The sequence below is a fragment of the Vanessa tameamea genome, chromosome 10 (assembly GCF_037043105.1).
Source record: "Vanessa tameamea isolate UH-Manoa-2023 chromosome 10, ilVanTame1 primary haplotype, whole genome shotgun sequence".
NCBI classification, from domain to species: Eukaryota; Metazoa; Arthropoda; class Insecta; order Lepidoptera; family Nymphalidae; genus Vanessa; species Vanessa tameamea.
In genome coordinates this window covers 6,837,635-6,857,914 of record NC_087318.1, presented here as the reverse complement: position 1 = coordinate 6,857,914, position 20,280 = coordinate 6,837,635, and the positions used below count along the sequence as shown (strand labels likewise).

Genomic DNA, 20,280 nt, shown 5'->3' with positions numbered 1-20,280 from the left:
TCGTCATGGAAAATTTCAAGATTATTTTTATTTAAGTTATTTTTAGTATTTATTAGTTTAAAATTCCTCATCAAACTGCTTGTAACATTTATTAAATATGAAAATGTTTAGATTTCGAAAAATTTTGGAAGTTAAACGCAAAAAATATATTAGATATTTATTTTAGTGTTCATTTCACAAGATGAGATAGGAAGTTAGGATGGGATATTACGGAACGGAAAACAGCATGACGTGTGCTGTATCTTGTAAGTATCGACAGGAAATGCTATAGAAGTTTTTTGTTGCAAAAGTCTCATTAATTTACCGTACAATTTGACCACAATGCTTAACGAAGTGTGATCGAAAAATGTTTCTGATACGTGTATTTTGATTAGAATTATGACATGAGAATTTTTAAATCGTGTTTAGTAGTAATTTTTAATCGTGATATTTTGGACTTAAAATGGCGTTCGATAATAAATTATTGTGTAAATACATTGTGTATCCGAACCTTGTTAGTTAATGGGTCAATACGTAACACAGACGAGCCTCAAAAGTAAACTAATTTATTGAAATACATCAGTACGACAAAATAAACATAAAAAGCAATTAAATAAAAAAAATATTTTGTATTAAATCTAATTCTCATTTGTATTTTCTTCTGAATTAAGATTCGAGGTGAATGTTGTTAAATTAAAGTCCCATTGCTGGATTAAGGCGTCCTCTCATTTATGAGAAGGTTTAGAGGTTACTCCACCACGCTGCTGGATGAAATTGTCATGCCATGTTCATTATTTATCTCATTGACAGTTTGGTTGGTTCGTCAGTCGGGGGCATGACAAATGCAGCTCTGTCGAAACTTCGGGCAAACATTTAAGATGTATATATAATTCAGTAATACATTCGTTTCAGGCCATAGTTTGTTTTTTTATTGATAATGGAGATTTATATGTAAGTTACAATATTTTATAATATCATAAAATAATAGAAACATTGACTCAGACATTTTATTGAGATATATGATTACAATAAATGTAAACATCAAGTAATTTTCCTTAATATTATACTCTATGTATGCAGTAACTATGCATTAAACGTTAAACATTATTTCAATGGGAAATAGCATTAGTTGAAATTGTATATGAAAGTTAAAGTCGCCGGTTATTTGTTTAGTTACGTCTTAGATAGTAGACACCTTATTATATAGTAAAATACATCATTTCATAAATTCGAAATTATTTTCATTAACTTAGAGCGGTCTTTAACTGAATTCATTTAAAAATATATATGCAAACAGATTTATGACATATGACATACTTTATTTAATAATCATAAAAGATAAATTAATTGTATATAAAATGCATTCCATCCTGGATAATAGCTGCTTAATTACTTCCAATTTATTAAGGAAAATGAAAAAAAATAAGTAAAATATAGATCAAATTAATCATAATAATATTATAACAGCAATAAAGATAAAACTATATTTTTACAATACCTTAAAAAACATCTTAACACAAAAAAATATTTCAAAAATTTGTTGTATATTATTAATGTAAATAATTATAATAATTTTGTACCATATTAATTGGTTAAAAATATTGTGAATCATAACCGCTAGATAAATGCAATGATAATGGCCAACCAAGAATTAGAATACAATTGTGTATTCCTCTCTTAAAATTAATAACACAATAATTGACAAATAATGACAGCCTCTGTAGCATTATTCAATTTAAAAAAAAAAAACTTTCGACAATGTATACATAGAGAAATATAATTTTCGGTAAGATATATTGTGCTTACATTAAGCAATTATTATAAAAAGTTTCTTTACCAAAATATATGATTTTTACACTACTGCAAAATTCCAGGGCTTAATTTACTATAACCCATTGCAGTATATTTGATATCTATATATTTTGTTTTTAAAGTAGAATGACTTTTTGTTTATTTAAATTTTATTAAACCTTTCAGTTGTTAATAGTAAATTATGTTAATATTTAGTTTTCTGATTAGATCTTACATTTAATAGAAATATTAGTAATATGTCAAAGTGAGATTTCGTGTTTTATTCTTAGTGATTTCTCATTCTTTCTCAGTTCCTAAAATTTTAGTGAACAATACACCCACACATCGTTTACTCTTTCGAGTATGAGATTATGACTATGATCTAATACAACTTTTCTTTATTCTGCCAAAGTCAGTTCGCAAGTGAATAAATTGAATGTATATATTTATCTAAAGGTCTTCTTCATCAACGGTCGCGGAAGTGGTCGAATTATACCTTCAGACTGGTACTCGAGATCGCACGGTTTTATCAGCTCCTGGCCTCCTTGGTGTATCCACTTGTTGCACACTATAAAAATATATTAAAATTAATTTTACGTTTCTTTTTTAATTACTGAACATGAGAGACTGTAGTGGGAAAGCCTTAATTTAATTATGAAAACTTATACAAGCCATCGAGAGTCATAATTTATAGTTAACGTCCGGGCATCTCTGAGGACAAAATATGTGGTGTCGTATGTAGCAAGGTAGCGTGCGGTGACACGAGGGGGACGGCAGGAAATAACCCTGGCACTGACCCCACTTGGAGCCGCGCAGCACGGGGCAGGCGGCGTGCCGGGTGGCGAGGTCGCCCTCCCCCGACGGGTGCAGGTTGAGCCAGAACACGGCGTCGCCGCGCTGCGGGAACACGCTCAGCCCCAGCTCCGTGAACACCGTGGCGCCGCCCTGCGCCACGTCCGACATCTGCCGAGCCGCAGGGAGTTACTCCAGACAACTTTCGTTATTGGTTTACAAAATAACCTCTATTTCAGCCGAAATTTTGTTGTCATTGATTACTAGCATTAAGTTATTTTTATTAAACAGTATCTTCACCAAAACAATAAAATATTTTTACAATTATGGATATCTCCAATTATATATGAATAATGATCACTTACATAGAATAGGACTGTTGCAATACGATTTCCGTTGAAGTTTTCAAAAGCACTTTCTTGTTTCTGTAACGACACAACGTACGTAAGTTTCTAATTACCAAATTTACTAAATGATCTGTTAAATATTTTAAAGGGGCTTACGCGAGCAAAATCGAAATGTGGTTCATAATGGCCGCCGATCCCGTAATTGACGACTTGCAATTCCTCTGCGCTGACCATGCTGAGTCCGGTGAAGTCCGCGATTCTCCTGGACAAGTTCTCTATAAACGGCGACTCCTCGTCCTTGAGCCACGCGGACTTGCTGATGCGGTAGTGTGCGGGGACCAGCTCACCGGTCTTCGGATCGTGGACTGTTGCACGGCGGAACTAGATATATGAAGGATTTCCCAATATAAGTTTATTTTTATAATTGTGAATTTATTTTAGGACAAGTAAGTAATTCATTATCATCTTTTAAATAATCGAAGAAAAAACAATTATTATAAATATAACAAAGTTTCTACGTTGTCCATAATATTGTTTCATTTTGATTCTGATCTATCTGTCTGAAACCTAAGGTACAAAATACGAGTATATATGTGTACAGTAACACCCCGCTATACGCGACCCCGTTATGCGCGGTTTCACTATAACGCGAATTAAAAATTTCGCGTTCCAATCCCTCCCATAAGAATTGGGGATTCCCCGTCGTACACCTTTATTCTATGGGGACACCCTCCTTCGTTTCGTTTGTTCCGTCGTGTTTAGCTCGGTTGGCAGCAGCGTTGCAGAACTATTGATAGTTTGACTATCGATACTTGACCTCGAAAACTATTCAGGATATCGATAGTACTATAGATAGTATTGTTTTGATCGATACTATCGATACTATCGGTAGTATCGATAGCTCTCCGTGAGCAATACTATTGATTACGGCAATACTATCAATACCATCGATAGTATCGCTAGCTCTCTGTAAGCAATACTATTGGTAGCGGCGATACTATTGATACTATCGATAGTTTTGGACTTTCGATAGTATATCGACAGTATTGACACGTGACAATACTATCAGTAGACTATCGATACTATCTCTAACACCTTAACTATCGATAGTCTATCGATAGTCTATCCAAAGTGGACGATCGATATGCTACACTAGTTGGCAGTTGTGTTTAAACGTTTATTGGAGATGCATAGATAATTTAACTCTACATCAAAAGTGCCTCCTACAAAGAAAAAAGGGCGTAAAAGCGTAACTTTGGAATTGAAGATGAAAGTGTTAAGAAGAATGGAAAATGGATTCGTATTTTTGTGTATTATATATTGACTATGTTTGATCATAAACCCCGATATATGCGAATTTCAGTTAACGCGATTTTTTCCGGAAAGTATCCCTCGCTTAAAGCGGAGTATTACTGTATATGTATGTGCCAAAGATTTATTGATATTTTTATATAGAATTAACACTCTTGTAAATCTACCCAACCGCCAAACCCAGAAAAACCTTCTAATTACCAACTAAAATAGATTATAAAAAAATAATTATTTAAATGTAAATATGTGTATGTTATTTTTCTTTTAAGTTTTTTTACATCTTGTAGTTTATAAATATATGCTTATCGCACCAGATATAAACAACACTGAGCCGACCAAGAACAAGCAGAGCTCATAGCGTCGTCTAAAATTATAATTATGTTAATGTTTCCTTCTTATATATTTTTTCTTGTTATTTCTATGCAACCGCTGCTATGTTATTCTAACATGACATAGGCACAGAATTGTAATTCTCTTAATAAAGCTATCTTTCTTTCTTTATTTTATGAATTGATCAAAACGATTCATTTTTGATATTTTCGTAGCAAAATATGCTATATATTAAAATTGTATGTATGATTGAATGCTATAATCCATTAACGTCAATCAATAGCTAATTGCGGGTAAGTGCTCGTCATATGTATAAAACAGTACCATACATAAACTCAATTCAATAGGAGTTAAATTATTTAATTATCTTATATTAATCTTGTTCTTAAATACTATTATTATTTTTCACTTATTTAACGTTTTCGTATTTCCAGCCAAGAAACCCAGTACAGCGGGGTAAGATTAAATTAAGCGATGCGTTAATCCCTCAATTTCAGTTACTTTCTCGAAAACTAGGATGTCTCTGTTGTTTGTCTGTGGTATAAACTATGGTACTAGAATACTCATAAATGTGTGTATAAATAAATATGTGCATAGTATAGTAACATGAGACGGTTGTGACTCACCCTCGGTCGAGCCATCATCATGATTTCAAATATCTCGTCTTCGTTCAAAACGTCGTGGAACACCACAATATCAGGGCTTAGGTACACGTACTCCATTTTGATTGGCGCCAGTCTCAGGAAAGGATGATTTTCAGTCAGATAGCGACATGTTAATCTGCAATAATAAAAAAATATAAGTTTTTAGTAGATTTCAAACGCCATAGAATTGATATAATAATTTTTTACAAAATTCTACTCTAGTAGAGTTAAAACAAAAAACTGGCGGTTAGCGAGTTATTTTTGTTTTGTGTTGTGGTGGTGCGGCGGTTATCGATAACAGATCATAGAATAGTAAAAAAAAACCAGAATAATTCGCTTAGTTAACCTAGTTTTGTATAGGTTAATTATGAAACTTGTATCTGTAATTTTTCGTCAATATTCGTTTGCCATTATAGATCTATTCAGTCACGAAGATGTGCCCGATTACGGTCAATTATTTATTTATATATATTTGTTATCTTTTCTCTTTGTCGTCTTAAACACACTCAGACGTCTTGTAAGCGCTCATACTAATGTACGCAGATGATAAAATTTAACGTGGAGGGAACACCTTCATGTGAGAATAGATATAAATCCGATTTATTTGGATTTCGGCGGCTATTAAAGCATAACACTAAGAACAACAATTTTGAAGATCTTTATGGCCGGCTTCCTTGCCTTACAACAATCCTTCTTCAGAATAATTTTGCTGGATTGATTCTCCAAGGAATTATGAAGAAATTAGTAGATTAAGGGGAGATGGCTCTATTTATTTCTGTTGGAACTACACGAAGTATTCTACTTGAATCTGCAGTTGTAACGTAGAAGTTATTGGTGTGTTTAAAGATATATATATATATATATTAATATTGTTAAATCATAACGAGGATTTTACCTTATACGAGGTAAAGATTCAGGAAAGTAATAAAATTTGTTCTATTTATATAATTAAAGTAAGTAAAAATTCAAAGTAAATTTCATATTTAATTATTATAATATTAGGGGAATAATACGAGGCTACCCACCGTTTGGATATCGCCCTCGGTATTTCCATTTCTCCGCGACAAAGAGATTCGTAGACTTTCCTTTCTTTTTCATATTTCGTTGGTTCTTTTGGTTTTTCAGCTTCCTCGTTTGTATCTACAGTTGGCTGTCCTGTGTCCTAAAATTTTAATGTATTTGTTTAAACACTTTAAAATAATTACGAATTATTTATAATTTTACGGTATTAAACAAATTAGTGAGTATATTTGGTGTTTTGCTCTATTTCGGTTATAGCGGTCATTCTTATAGGACTAGCTATCTGCTCAACATTAAACCAACAAGGCCGACGAAGACCAACGGTGCAGACAAGAATACTAAGATACTAACTTGGTTTTTTCCAGGTGAGACCTTAACCAAAAATTTTAGGATTAATTTAAGTCATTTAATTAAGTAAGCTTGTTTTATATTTATTATATATTGAACTCGTAAATACGTACCCCCCGAATTTTATTACTCAGGTCATATTGCTTTTTGAAAAGAGCGTCTCGATAATGCGGTATGTTGCCCATAGCTCGGTCGTGGAATGGGTCCAATATAAGCAACTTTTTCGTCCAGTTTAATGCATTTTTGAGGTCACCTACAAAAAATATATACATCTTAATTTAAAATAGGCAGGCAGACTGGTCAAATGCTCCACCTAATTGTCAGTGATCACCATCGCCTATATAAATAGGCCCTGTAAGAAATGTTACCCTCCTTTCCAACATAATTTCGCCACCAAGTTTGGGAAGTAATATGTTATGTCCCTTTGCCTGTAGTTCAACTGGCTCACTCACTCTTTTAAATCGAAGACAACAAAACTAAGTATATCTGTTTAGCAGAATATCTGACGAGTGGGTGGTACCAACCCAGTTAGACTTTTACAAAGTCCTGCTCGGTACGGGATTATTTTTACCGATATACGTAGTAAGCTCTTACAAATAAACAAATAAATTTCTTCTCTTCGTCTTAGTCTTAGTTAATTTAAATGGCATGATGTTTTTATATCAAGTTCAATATAAGGTAATTAAGGTAACGGTAATGGAAATGTTTATGATATTCTATTACATTTAATTTAATACTGCATGTGTGTGTGTGTGTGTGCATGTGTTGTTTATATCAAAGGATATTATTTAAGTGTTTAACTCACCCAACAAGTAGTGACAGAAGCTGATATACTCCAAAATATCGACATCCGTGAAGTTATAAAGTTCGTCATCATTGGGATACTTTTTCAAGGCCAATTGCATCCAAGCGAGCGCGTTTTTATAATCCTTCTCGTTGTACAGCACCTTGCCGAGCTCGTAACAGTCGTCAGAGTTCATAGACGTACTGAAATATAAATATTATCATAATTCATCTTCGCTTACCCTTATATCATTATATGGGACGGTGTAATATGAAAACTTAATTTTGATGATTTGGCATGTTTTAGGCGGGCTTATTACTTTACGCAAAACCAACCCTCATCGCCCCTATTCGGTATGATGCCTTTATAAATGTATCCGTAAAATTGTAAGGATCGTTAATTTATAATAAACCTAAACAGATTGTTAACAAAAAAAAAACATAAAATTTCAATACCTTATATTTTATGTCAGGTGAGTGCGTTTATTATTAAACTCGAATTGAATCGTTATATTAAACACAATATTATATATGTATATCCCATTTCAGTTTTATGATATTTTTTTATATTTACATATGTATATATAATTTATCGTCAGCTTATCATAGATATTATAGACTAACAGTCCTTACAATTAACCGGTAACATATAGAAGCATAAGTCGATTGCACTTCCAATTTATTCCCGGGAGATCACATCTGCATTTCTCTTTGACGAAAATATATAAATACACAATTTGATAGATGATAATGATCGATTTATATATTCGTGATGTATTGAAAGGAAAGCGCGAGATGATAATTCGAAAGTAAAGGGTATCTTTAGAGAGTTTAATAACGGTCATGTTATATTTTCAAATACATATGAATCGTTCAGTTAATCATCAGGGCCATAAAACATTAACTTTTAAAATTTTTTTGTAATATAAAGGACAAGGACATATCTGGAACTACTTTCCTACAGACATTATATTTATGCTAGTCAACCAATATAACTTCATTTTTGTTTTTAAGGACGCGTAACTTTTAAGCACAATTCGTTACACGAGAGAGAAGAATGATATAACGTAGTGAAAGAAAAATATAATAATTAAAAAGTCTCAATTCTTTCACGCACTACGCTGCCCGCGCATGTTTCAATATTATTTTATATATATTCGTATGTATAATACCCTTAAAAATATTGTTATTTAAATGAAGTGTCGCTTTGATGTAAATGAATGTTATTTACATGTCACACGGATGGTTTATAACAATGAAAAATTTGTAAATGGAATTATTGTGCAGACAGTTTTTTTATCTCTTATCTTTATTAATAATTATTGAATGGTAATAAACCAACACCATGTACGAAACACAAACACTAGAAAAAACCCGATTTAAATACAAAAACATCTCATCACAAAACAAAACTTACAAAATTGTTATTGATTGATCGTCACTGAAAAAAGTAATTTTAATTGATAATTCCTATATTTAAATTGATTATCTTTACTGAATTCACTAATAACAAGTTACTTACGAAACTGGTGTACTTTCGTCTCTGAAAAGTGGAATTTAAATATTGTACTCAAATAAGTCTACATATTAATCTTACTATTACAATATTTTTATTTACAATTACAATAATTTTATTTTTATAATAACCTTAAAAGCAGTTAAATCGAACGTAGAGTTTTTTAATTAGTTTATTTATAAATTTGCTGATTGCATACTATATTTTAATGTCATTGTAATTATTTTTTTATTATAATAATATTTAATTCAAGATATTTAAATTACATGCCATACCATTGTGGATTGTTGTGCTAAACATTTGTACCTATAATTATAAACATTGTAAGCTACAAACACAAATAAATACACGAATTGAATTGTATAACTTAAAAATAGTACAAAAAGTCGAAAGTAAAATTAGTTAGTAGTTTATAAGTATAGAGATGAGAGTCTGATGTAAAATGTGTAAATAAGTGCATTTCTGTGTATGTGACATGTTTCGTATGTGTGAGTGTGAGTTGTTGTTATACTATTATGTTTTATTATTTAAAAATCTTTAGTTATTGTTTTTGTAAATTCTGGTTTATCAAGTTATATGGTATAGGCATAGAAAATGTAATAAGTAAGTTTTGACATGATATCATTCCTTAAATAATTCTTATTAAAGTAAAAGTTTATTACCTATGCATCCTTAGTGTCGTAATAATAATGTCATATTTACATAGATATGTTTTATAAATGTGTGAATTTGCAAATGAAATACCTATAGATAACACCATTCAGTATTCCCTCAGCAAGGTCGTTGACATCAAGATGGTAGGTCTCCTGTAAGCGAGTGAGAGCTTGAGCAGCGCCCGTGAGGTCCTCCAGCGACGGATACTGAATGTAGTCATCATCCGATATAATTGATATATTCTTTATATATTCTGGAAAATCATAATCATATGTACATTATTATACTCCAAAAGAAATACTAAATTACAGACGAAGATTTTGAAAAATTACATATGTAAATTGCAACGGTGTAATATTTTGTTATATATTTTTAAGATGTTTTAGTTATTATTATATCTAAGAAATATTACAGAAATCATGATAATTAAATTAATAAACAATTATAAAATTCGTTATATCTACTGTATATATATTGTTGATATAAATCTCAAACACGGTGAATTTGTTATAATTTGTACAGCAATTTTATTTAACCAGAAACAGTAAATATGTTATACAATAACCCGTACGAGTTTATTTGTTGGAAGTCATAATACATATAATTATCAGATATAGAATTATATTTAAATTTAAATGAGTTCACAAAACATAAAAATGTTGCTGAATAATTATGCAGATTAAGAATTAGATATCAACTAGACCGGATTGTGCAGAAACGTATCAACCCACAGATGCGCTGATGGGGATTATTGAGATTAAAAAGAAAAAAATAAAGTAATACAATAAAAAAATTCTTAAAAATGCTTTCCATAACATTATATTTATAAATGTTCTATATAATTGAATAGGGTTTCTGCCACCTATAACAATGGTTTATCGGTTGAATCACAACATTTTTTTTTTTTTTTTAAATCATTTCGGTTTGGAGTAAAACTAAAACCTATTTAATTGAAAAACAGAATGGCCTATATACTTACCTCTTGTTTGATATGCTTCACAATGGATAGCGTACAAACAGAAAATAACATTTATTATTAAGAGGCATATTTAATTACAATAAAAATAACATTAATAAAGTTTTTTATAAGTATCATATTAAAATTATGAACAGGCAAATTTCCGTAAAATAAGTCATCTTGTTTTGTAAGGAAACTTGCATGTGTTGGATATACCACGGTCTACCACGTGTTTATCTACTGGGTAATTCACAAACCTTCTCTTTAACAGCTGGGCTAAGGTCCTCTAACCTGGAGAGGTCCTTAGCCCAGCTGTGAGATATTAGGAGACTGTTATTTTGACAGTCCCGTGCAATTAAGGAGGAAACTATGTTTATGCAATTAGGGATGGATGTTTCTAGTTTTTATATTTAATACTGTAACACAAATTAATTTAAGGCGAGGTCAATCTAGTTAAAAACACCGAGTCGTGTTCACAAAAAGTAACAATTCCGGATTTGTCAATATTTAAATATTATTCTTAAGTAATGAATACATGCAAGTAAGATTTAAGTTTTTCATTGGTTATTATATACCTTAAGGTGAGGGGTACTACAAGTGAAAACATGTTTTACGTTGACAAAAATCTAGCTCTTTATATAAAATAAGGGATTATTGCTGCTCGTGAGAATAGTCACGACGAAGGCACTAGTTAGATGTTCATTAAATTCATTGCAAAAGGAAATATATGTACTCAAAGTTCATAAACATTAAAGCTGATCATTACGATTGTGTCATAATAAAGATCGTGAGGCACGTTCGTATTCTTGTTCACAAGTCATGATTACGTTAACGCAAACGTAACAAAAATAAGCACCTAATGGCTTCAATGAGTGCTAATGTAGAGGGAACATATTGTAATGTTTACTTTCATTATGACAGTATAAATAAAGATATTTGCTATTGGTTAATAATTTCGTGCCAAAACGAGTGTTATTCATATAACGGTATACTTTACGTAACGGTGGTATATTATTAAGACATGGATTGATTTAATATTAGTTTTTACCATGACTGACCTCGCCCCGAAAAATATTTTTTACTAGTAATTAGTACTGATTAATTTGAAAAACACACATGTGTTAAAATCAAATTAAGCAGTATGTTAATATAAATAAAAACTTGTATACTTATTACAAATATTACTACAAAATAAAGTGATAAATTCGTGTTCCAACACAATTGTCTGAAAACACATACTCCCTCTTTCCTGCTACATGATAGGGCGACTATTGGACACGACTAGATAATGTTCAACATCTATACGACGTATACGTGCTTTCCGAGACTGGGGGGAAACATCATAAACTTCCTAGATTATTAATAATTTCTTGCAAATGAAATATTTAAGGGCATTGCGTTTTGTGTTCTTAAATAATATGAAAAGCGAATGATATTGCATGCTCAAAGCTACGTAAAGGAAAATTTTCACAAATACATTAATAATGACTAGTCGTGATTCAATTTTTTCTGTATTTGTAATAAAAATTAATACTGTATTAGCATTGCATAAAATCATGCAACCCACATTATTACCACATAGATTATGATGATAACGTTATAAAACCCTCCATACATCGGGTTACGGACATAAATATATATAATTTATTCATCATAGGCAAAGGCAAAACAATTCGTCCACTTTGCTACTCAACCGAGTTTTTTTTGGTAATAATAGACAAGCTTTAATATTTTCAATAATAAAATGTTCATAATACATCAGAATATAAAATAATTTAATTTTTGTTTTAAACATGAAGACTTTTTCATATCCTATGTTTTTTGTTACATTTTTTTTTAAATATATAATATATAGTTACAAAAATACATTAGAGGTGCAATTACCTGTTCCGATTTCGATTTTCTTTTCGATAAATTCTAAATCCGTTGTCAACCTTTTTATCAGTGTAAATGCATTTATTGGATTACCCAAATAGTTCGGAATGTCTTCCATAGCCTTTTCATGTTCAGTTTGGTATACTTTTAAATGTCTGTAACAAAACAAATTATTAAAAAGGGCAAAACAATATGACGGCACGTAATTTATGATTGACCCATATTTAAGAATGATTAATATTATTATTAATTAATAAGTTACATTAAAACCTTATTGTACAATTATTTATATTTTTATTCTGTTTAGTGTGTTATGCTTTGATTATTTATGTGTCTAGATAGACTGTCTGTGTCTGACTGATTGTGTGTCATTTATATGTTCTGAGCTGAGAACACATCGGAAAAAATAGTAGCCAACAGTTGGCCACTAAGTACACACGCACACTAGTAGGTATAGTAAACTGATTTTGGACGAGTGTCAAGCGTAGCTGTCGCGCACACCAAGATACTAAAGTTAGCCCGTTTGTTAAGTTTTTTAGTGTTAAGACACTCTACCTGATACACGAGTAATATTATTTGTTATCTTTAGTACAATATTATTTTTCATAACGATCTTTCGTGATACTCGCAAACATGTTTTATTTTAATGTTGTACTATATATTATATGTATATCCACGACCATTAATGTTTGTTTTTTGCCAAATTTTTATATTATTCGTCTACTAGAGTCAGAGACTAAAGACTAACATACACGACAGTTTTTTTTCAACATTTAATTACATTTCAACTGTTTCATTGAAAATAAAATAGAAATACCTTTTTAAAATCGATATCCGCTTCTCTTCTTTTTCAATGTATTCTTCCAAATCTTCAATAATCTTGATGTGGGTTTCTAAAAGCGGTTCCACATCTGATATAGCAGTGAAAAATTCTGCTCGCGTCGATACAAAAATGAATCCGATGAAACATAAAGCCAGAGACGAAGTTTTCACCACGGAATACATTTTTCAATTCACGGCTAAAACAACAAATATTTATATATTTTTTTTATAAAACTCAACCATTGCGAAATGTCTTAAATCAATATATATAATTTTACTAAATGGATATGTATACATGGTACATATACCAAAATAACATTTTTGTCTGTCTGTCTGTTCCGGCTTATCTCTGGAATTTTTTGGAATTGGACCGATTTTCACTAGAGTAACTTAGGCTACAACAACAACTTATTTGTTAAATTCTAACGCGAACAAATACGCGGGCACAGCTAGTTACAATATATAATCAAATGAAAATGTATCCATTACATTATGGCAGAATTGGCCGTGGGCCGTAGCAAATTATTATATTTATCGAAATTTCAGATATTTGTGTATATAATTGATCTCAGGCTTGGCGGCCAAGGAAAACATTGTAAGGAAACCTGCATGCGTCCAATTTCAATGAAATTTTGCTACACATTTGATGCATACCACTAACCCACATTGGAGCATCGTGGTGGATAATTCCAGGAGGAGGAAGAACGTGTGGAGCATTAGCTCTTTAAACAGAGAGGAGTCGTAAGCCCAGCAGTGGGACATAAGCAGGTGTGACTTTAATTAACTTTTACAGAATATAGTGTATCGAATAATTTATAGAGTTAACAATCAACACCATCTTCATTTTAAAGCGAGAATGTCATAAGCAAAAAAAAGTAATAGAAAGTTACATATAGTAAATAGTTTTGGTTAATATATCGTCATATCCACAAAACCCTAAAAACATTTGAACTCAGATTACCAAACAAACATTAAATTAATTAAATATATTTTATAATAGGGTTGAAAATAAAGAGATTGGTCAAACATAATGTCCGACAGTTGAAAAGTATAATCTAATTTTTATCACACAGCAAAACATAATATAGATAACTGGGAATGGGTCGCGGTATAAATAAGGAATATTCTAAAGATAATGAGAAACGCATGTGTGTTACAAAAATATGTCTATTAGTTACTGCGACAAATAAGCGAGAACAATTATTAGTTAGTTTATAAATTGACCCCTTGTAGTTAAATCGACTATATGCTATTCCGAAGAGAATAATTTAAATATTAACTATTTTTATTCAGAATAGGCGGTATCAAGTCAAAATCTTTATTTTAAATTAGATACAACCTCTTATCAAATATTTAATATTTAAGTTATTTAAGAATAATATATGTTTAAATAATTTGTATAGATACTAAAATGAATTAAAAAGAGCTCAAAAATTGCATAATTATTATTTATTTTGTAAACTTACTTTAATATGTAATATATATTCCTGTAGGTATTTACATATTATATTGATTTATTTTGTATAAAACGCTTAGGTTCCGGCTACAAGCTCCACTGTAACTACTATAAATGACAACGAAAGTTTAAATTGACAACTCCATAGCTCTAGAATTTTCGTCGAACATTTAGTACCTAACTATAATAATAAAATTTATGGTAGTATCATGTTATTATTTTATGACTAATGATTAACCAACTTAATAGAAAATACTAAAATGTTTTATTATTATTTGAATCATACCTTTTTTTTAATTCAGAACTAATTTATAATAATAAAATGTCGCCGTATTAATGTTTATTATATTTTTTAATAGTTTATGATAAATACTTCTTTAATAAATTTTTGAAAACTAAATAAAAAAGAAATAATATTATTATTTATTACATATAATATAAATATAAAGATTTAGAAAAAAAGAAATAGATTTTTTTAAACAAACTTGTAATTACATGAAATATAACTAATCCCTTTGATTTAAAAAAACGTTTGGTTTACGTACCTAGACTTTCTTAACACATAACCAAACTTAATCTTTGCACAAAAACGTTCACTTGAAACAAAAAATCTACAACCGACGATATTAACTAAACTTCACAAAAACTAAAATACTATCATACAAAATGCGATCAGACTTCCTCCATCCGGCATGGGCGGCATATGAGCAATGAACACTGAGCCAGTACAGCACACATCGGGTCAACGGACAAATAAAAACATCGCTCAGAAGCTAGCGACAAACCAGTGACCTTATCAAATGATGCCATGACGATTTTATTCAAATAATAATTTACATGAGCTTTATGTTTGTTATATAAGTCCTTAACGTATGACAAACAATCACATGTTCGAATTAAATACGAATAAAATATCAACTTTATTACAACCGCTCCGCTCGTGATACTTTTAAATACATTTGTATCAAAGCAACAGGTTCATTGGCTGATTTGAAATATCTAAAATCCCAAATTGTACAAATACAGAAAACCAGTTCGAGAACACACTTTATTCATATTAGCCAGGGATTTAAATCGCACTGTCCATAATAATAATTTAAATCGTTGAACGAATCATTAGGAATCAAAATGATTATTACCAGCCATCTAAAGTCAACGTAACAACATTTCATTCGTCTTAATTAAGACCAATTCGATATACTTATAGATACTACGAACGATATTGTTGAATGTTTTGCATTCATAAAGAATAAGAATTGTTATAATAAAAAGAATGTATATAAATATTTAGATTTATAAGTTAGCAATTATAAGCGATAAAAAGTAACCTATATGCAATTCCAGACTATAATATATCTCTGTGCTAAATTTAATTAAGATCCGTCCAGCCAGGTGTGATTGACTGAAAAACAAACATCCATCCCTACTTTCACATTTATAATATTACTTAAATTCCTTGGAACGCCAATGCTAATAATTAAACGCCAATCTTGGGAGCTAAGATGTAGTTAAAATATTACTGGGTAAGTAATATATTTAAATGAGTATTTAAATTGAATTGAAATTTTTGCCAAATAACCAGGTTTCCGTAGATAATTATTTTGATAGTATAGTTGTATTTTTTTATAGATGCAGGCGGACTGGCCAAATGCGCAACCTCATTTTATGCGGTTACCACCGCCCACAGACAGTTGGACTTTGAGAACTATTATTATATTAAAGATTCCTTACATCGCCAGTGCACCACTACCCTTAGAAACTAAGATGTTATGTTCATTGTGCCTGTAGTTGTACACTGGTTCACTCACCCTTCAAACTGAAACACAACAATACTAAGTAAGTTGAATGGCGGTAGAATATGTGATGAGTCGGTGGTACCTCGACGGGCTTGCACAAAGCCCTGCCACCAAGTAATAAGTAGGTTTCATATTAAAATATACTGTTATAACATCTTGAGTGACGGCGTACTGCGCCCTCAGAACCCGCCACGCCCGTAACAAATTCTAGAAATTATTGAATTTTGCCGGTCTGCTTGCATTATGGTATCGGATCCGCGTGCGCGGTGCGCCATCGCTTCGAAAGCACACCTATTTATGCTAATATTATAAAGAGATAAAAATTGTTTGTTTTTAAATTCCGGAACTAATGATCCAATTCTAAAAAAATAGAATACTACATTATTCCTGAGTTCCATATGGTACAGTGTACAACTGTACCCGTATCGTATCAATTGCACCCGTGCGAAGAGGGGACGCTAGTGATTATCCATTGTGTGTAAAAACAAAAAATAGATTTTTTCCAACACCTTAAAAGTGAAATAATTAAAAATTGCATCAAAGAACAACATATATAAATATATTTTTGAAATGTAAAATTATATATTTGTTTATTCCTTAAACCAACCATAGCATCGATTCGTTTAAATGCAAGCCTCGAATAATGCAATATTTATGCTGTATGTATCACTGTAACAATTGAATAATACCTAGGACAGCAAACTATTTAATTTACTATACATACTTTGTTTACAGAGAAAAAATAATAAAACATTCTTGCACAGTAAGTAATTATTTTATAGCACCACGAAAAATATTTTCTGATGAAAAATTCTTTCTACTTTCTATAAGTAACAGAAAGTGGTAAAATACGAAAAGTGAGAATACTTGCATTTGAATTAAAAAAGAAACTTGAGATTCCTATTAATGGGTAATTAGGGGATTCGATACTTCTTGTTTGTATATAAATATCCTGTAAATTGCACGCATAGTAAATAAGGTTATGCATTGAGTGTAGCCCATGTATACGGCTGTCACCGCATACATGGGCAAAGGAAATAATGCTGAGTCTTCCATGCAGCGCAATGTAGGGTGTAACACGCCGTAATAGGCGGCATATTCTCTCAGATATATATATCGTTGGACGCGATTCCTGATCGTTTTCACTCCTTTGTTAAAGGTCACACGTCATTAAACCACATTCGTGCAATCACCACCACCCAAAGTTCTCAGGGCCGATCCCCCGTGAGAAATGTTGCTGCCGTCAACGAGACCGTTATTTATTCCGTATTAGTGTAAGCATAGGACAAGAACATCGGGAGGAACAAAAAATACGCTGAACTAAAGACTTACAGCCTCATTGGTAAGAATTGCCAGCTGAGCTTTCAGATAGCTTTGAGATAAGTCGGTGAGTCGAGCAGGGCAGAAGTTCTACTAACAAATTGTCTCTGTATCGCAATCGAATCGAAATTATGGTTGTTGTTCAAACGTTTTCGTATTCTACAAACACAACGATCCAGTTGCGGTTTGGTCGAAAATGAATCAGATTATAATCGATATAAATAGATAGAATTGGCCCTCAGCTACGATAAACTTAAGTTTTTTTATGTGAAATTTTGATTTGTTTAGTTTATGTTTGTGAAGTCATCACTGCATTGGCGATCCGCGATTAAAAAATTATATATACAGAAAATATAAAAAACTCGAAAAAACGTGATAACCCAAAAATGGTTCAATTTTGCATCATGCATATGGGGGTTAAAATTATCGTAAATAATCCCCCTTATCACCTCCTAACGGGAATACGTTGAATTATCAATAACCCTGTATATATAATTATCGTTATTAACAGGCACTTTTGAGATTTGTAAGTCAAACACGAGTCAGTCTAACACTACCAAATCATAAAGTAAACAGGAATTGTTATTGACACTGAGACCACAAGTAAAGGGCATCAAACTACAAATCCATATTACACATGTAATATTTGTTGCATGCAGCTTATGTTTATTACCCAAAACCAATAAAAAACAATTCTAAATTTCCCTAATAGTGTTTCTCTGTAAACAGATTAAAGTTTTTTTGTAAGGTATATGAAACATCTCTGGATTATTAAAAGGACAAATTAAATATTTATAAACATATACAAATCTTTAGCTATGTCTATATTCTCTATAAATTCTGAGTGCTATTAAATAATTAAAATAATAAACTAAAGACTCATACTATATATTTTTTCCTGAAATAATGGGAAGTGAATGATTTGAATTCTTAAGAAAAGTAAAATAACAGCAAATTCATCAACAATGGTAAAGATATAGTATGGAAAACTTTAATTTGTATTTTAATATAAGCGATATTGCTTGATGACAAAATGAATTCCAATGAATTTACATTTTCTGGATAAATTAAATTTCTATATAAGGTGCACTTCCTATACCTTTAGTTTTAATATATGATCATAAACTTTAAAGAAAAATAAAAATAAATTATTTGATATTCCGTAGGATACTTCAAGATTCTTAGACATTGATTACAATAGAAATATAAAAGCTTCTTAAAAATATGTAAGTTTTGGTATTGTTGAAAAAAGACTTAGGTAACTAAAGGAATATGAGTAAAAGATATATAAATTTGTCAGCTAGCAATTTCTAGAAATAGCTATGGCATACCTAAAAAAGACATATATATACATAAACATAACATATTTATCCCATGATAATAAAAATAAATAAGTCAAGGTTTTGTCATTAGGAAACTTTTTATAATAAATTATTAAAAATAAATACTAAATATTCTATAATTCTGATAGGAATGATGTATGTAAAAGTTGAAGAATTTACAGGGTTTGTCACTTAAATATCTTTCATTTCGTGAAACTAAACGAATACACTAGCTTTTAAAAATAACTGAAATAATTTACCGTTGTAACAGCGAATATACATTAAATTAAATATTTTATTTACCAAGTATGATGGCTATATATATTAATGGCAATTTCAGCTTCATTATACTTTATCGAGTCTAAAAGTAGCTAGCTATAGAAACAATTTTATGAATCTAATCTAATGAATTTAAGCAACAGTTTAGAAAAAACAAAACACAAAAAAGTATTTATTTACTTACATGTTTTATCGTATTATTTCATTCCAGCAATTAGAATATTGTTAAATTATTTTTAAAATATCGAGATATAATCGAAATATCGTACTATCACAAATTCAAAACAATAGCAAGAAATTCATAATACTTCACTTCGATTTTTACTTTTAGCGTAGAGCGCAAACTCCGGTCCGATCTTTAATTAAAAAGTAGACATGCGCACAAAGAGTTATCGATTTTATCAGTTATAATCGATTTTTACATTCCATTTATCGAAACATAAACATTGCAATTTTATTTTTTTCGTAATATTTTATTTTTATCAATGAATCGACAACAATTAATTCTAAGAACACATTGGAAATAGATAAGTAAAATACATATGTAGTAAGATGTTTATTGAAAATATTAGTAGCAGTAGAATGACTGAAAAATCTAAAAAATAAGTGAAATCTGATTATAGTATAATCATACTACTTTACATCTTTACATCTTGCTGATATTACATAATCGTGTCCTGCGGTTTCGATTTCGAGTTTGTCTTTACATAATACCTCGAATGTTTTTCTCTTATTTACAGATTTATATTTTACTAGAATATCTATTGAAAAAATATAGAATCATAGCAATTTGATGTGTTTACACTCAAAACATTATACTTATGAAACTATATTATTTTTTTAATCTTGTGGAAATATTTGAGTTTTGTCATTGTCAATGTCAAAAACATGCTAACATTTTAATTTTGTGAGGTTAGCTTACTTGTTTTACTGCGTA

General features: G+C 30.6%; 1 protein-coding gene across 4 annotated transcripts; it reads right to left on the bottom strand.

Annotated features, from left to right (window-relative positions):
* Positions 1 to 968: 968 nt before the first annotated feature.
* LOC113392872 (prolyl 4-hydroxylase subunit alpha-1) lies at positions 969 to 19,709 on the bottom strand. 4 transcript variants are annotated; one of them, XM_064215939.1, is made up of 15 exons: positions 19,528 to 19,709; positions 13,166 to 13,367; positions 12,358 to 12,503; positions 9,606 to 9,768; positions 8,868 to 8,888; positions 8,763 to 8,786; positions 7,368 to 7,549; positions 6,676 to 6,815; positions 6,566 to 6,586; positions 6,220 to 6,356; positions 5,177 to 5,330; positions 3,066 to 3,290; positions 2,928 to 2,987; positions 2,568 to 2,733; positions 969 to 2,338 (listed from the first exon to the last, which is right to left on the bottom strand). In XM_064215939.1, the coding sequence occupies exons 2-15, from the start codon at positions 13,351 to 13,353 to the stop codon at positions 2,217 to 2,219; spliced, it is 1,749 nt and encodes a 582-aa protein (XP_064072009.1). In that variant the 5' UTR covers positions 13,354 to 13,367; positions 19,528 to 19,709; the 3' UTR covers positions 969 to 2,216. The 4 variants fall into 4 exon arrangements, with proteins under 4 accessions (XP_064072009.1, XP_064072008.1, XP_064072010.1 ...); XM_064215938.1 differs by lacking the exon at positions 19,528 to 19,709 and adding an exon at positions 15,172 to 15,355; XM_064215940.1 differs by lacking the exons at positions 6,566 to 6,586; positions 19,528 to 19,709 and adding an exon at positions 15,172 to 15,353.
* Between the last annotated feature and the right edge of the window lie 571 nt (positions 19,710 to 20,280).

What these genes read in the sequence shown, in the direction of transcription:
- LOC113392872 (XM_064215939.1), bottom strand. Translation starts at nt 13,353, where the DNA reads ATGTATTCCGTGGTGAAAACTTCGTCTCTGGCTTTATGTTTCATCGGA. An exon ending in CTTCTGTCACTACTTGTTGG is followed by an intron (nt 6,816 to 7,367) that starts GTGAGTTAAACA and finishes TATTTTTTGTAG; the next exon opens with GTGACCTCAAAAATGCATTA. An exon ending in GCTGCGCGGCTCCAAGTGGG is followed by an intron (nt 2,339 to 2,567) that starts GTCAGTGCCAGG and finishes ATATTTTTATAG; the next exon opens with TGTGCAACAAGTGGATACAC.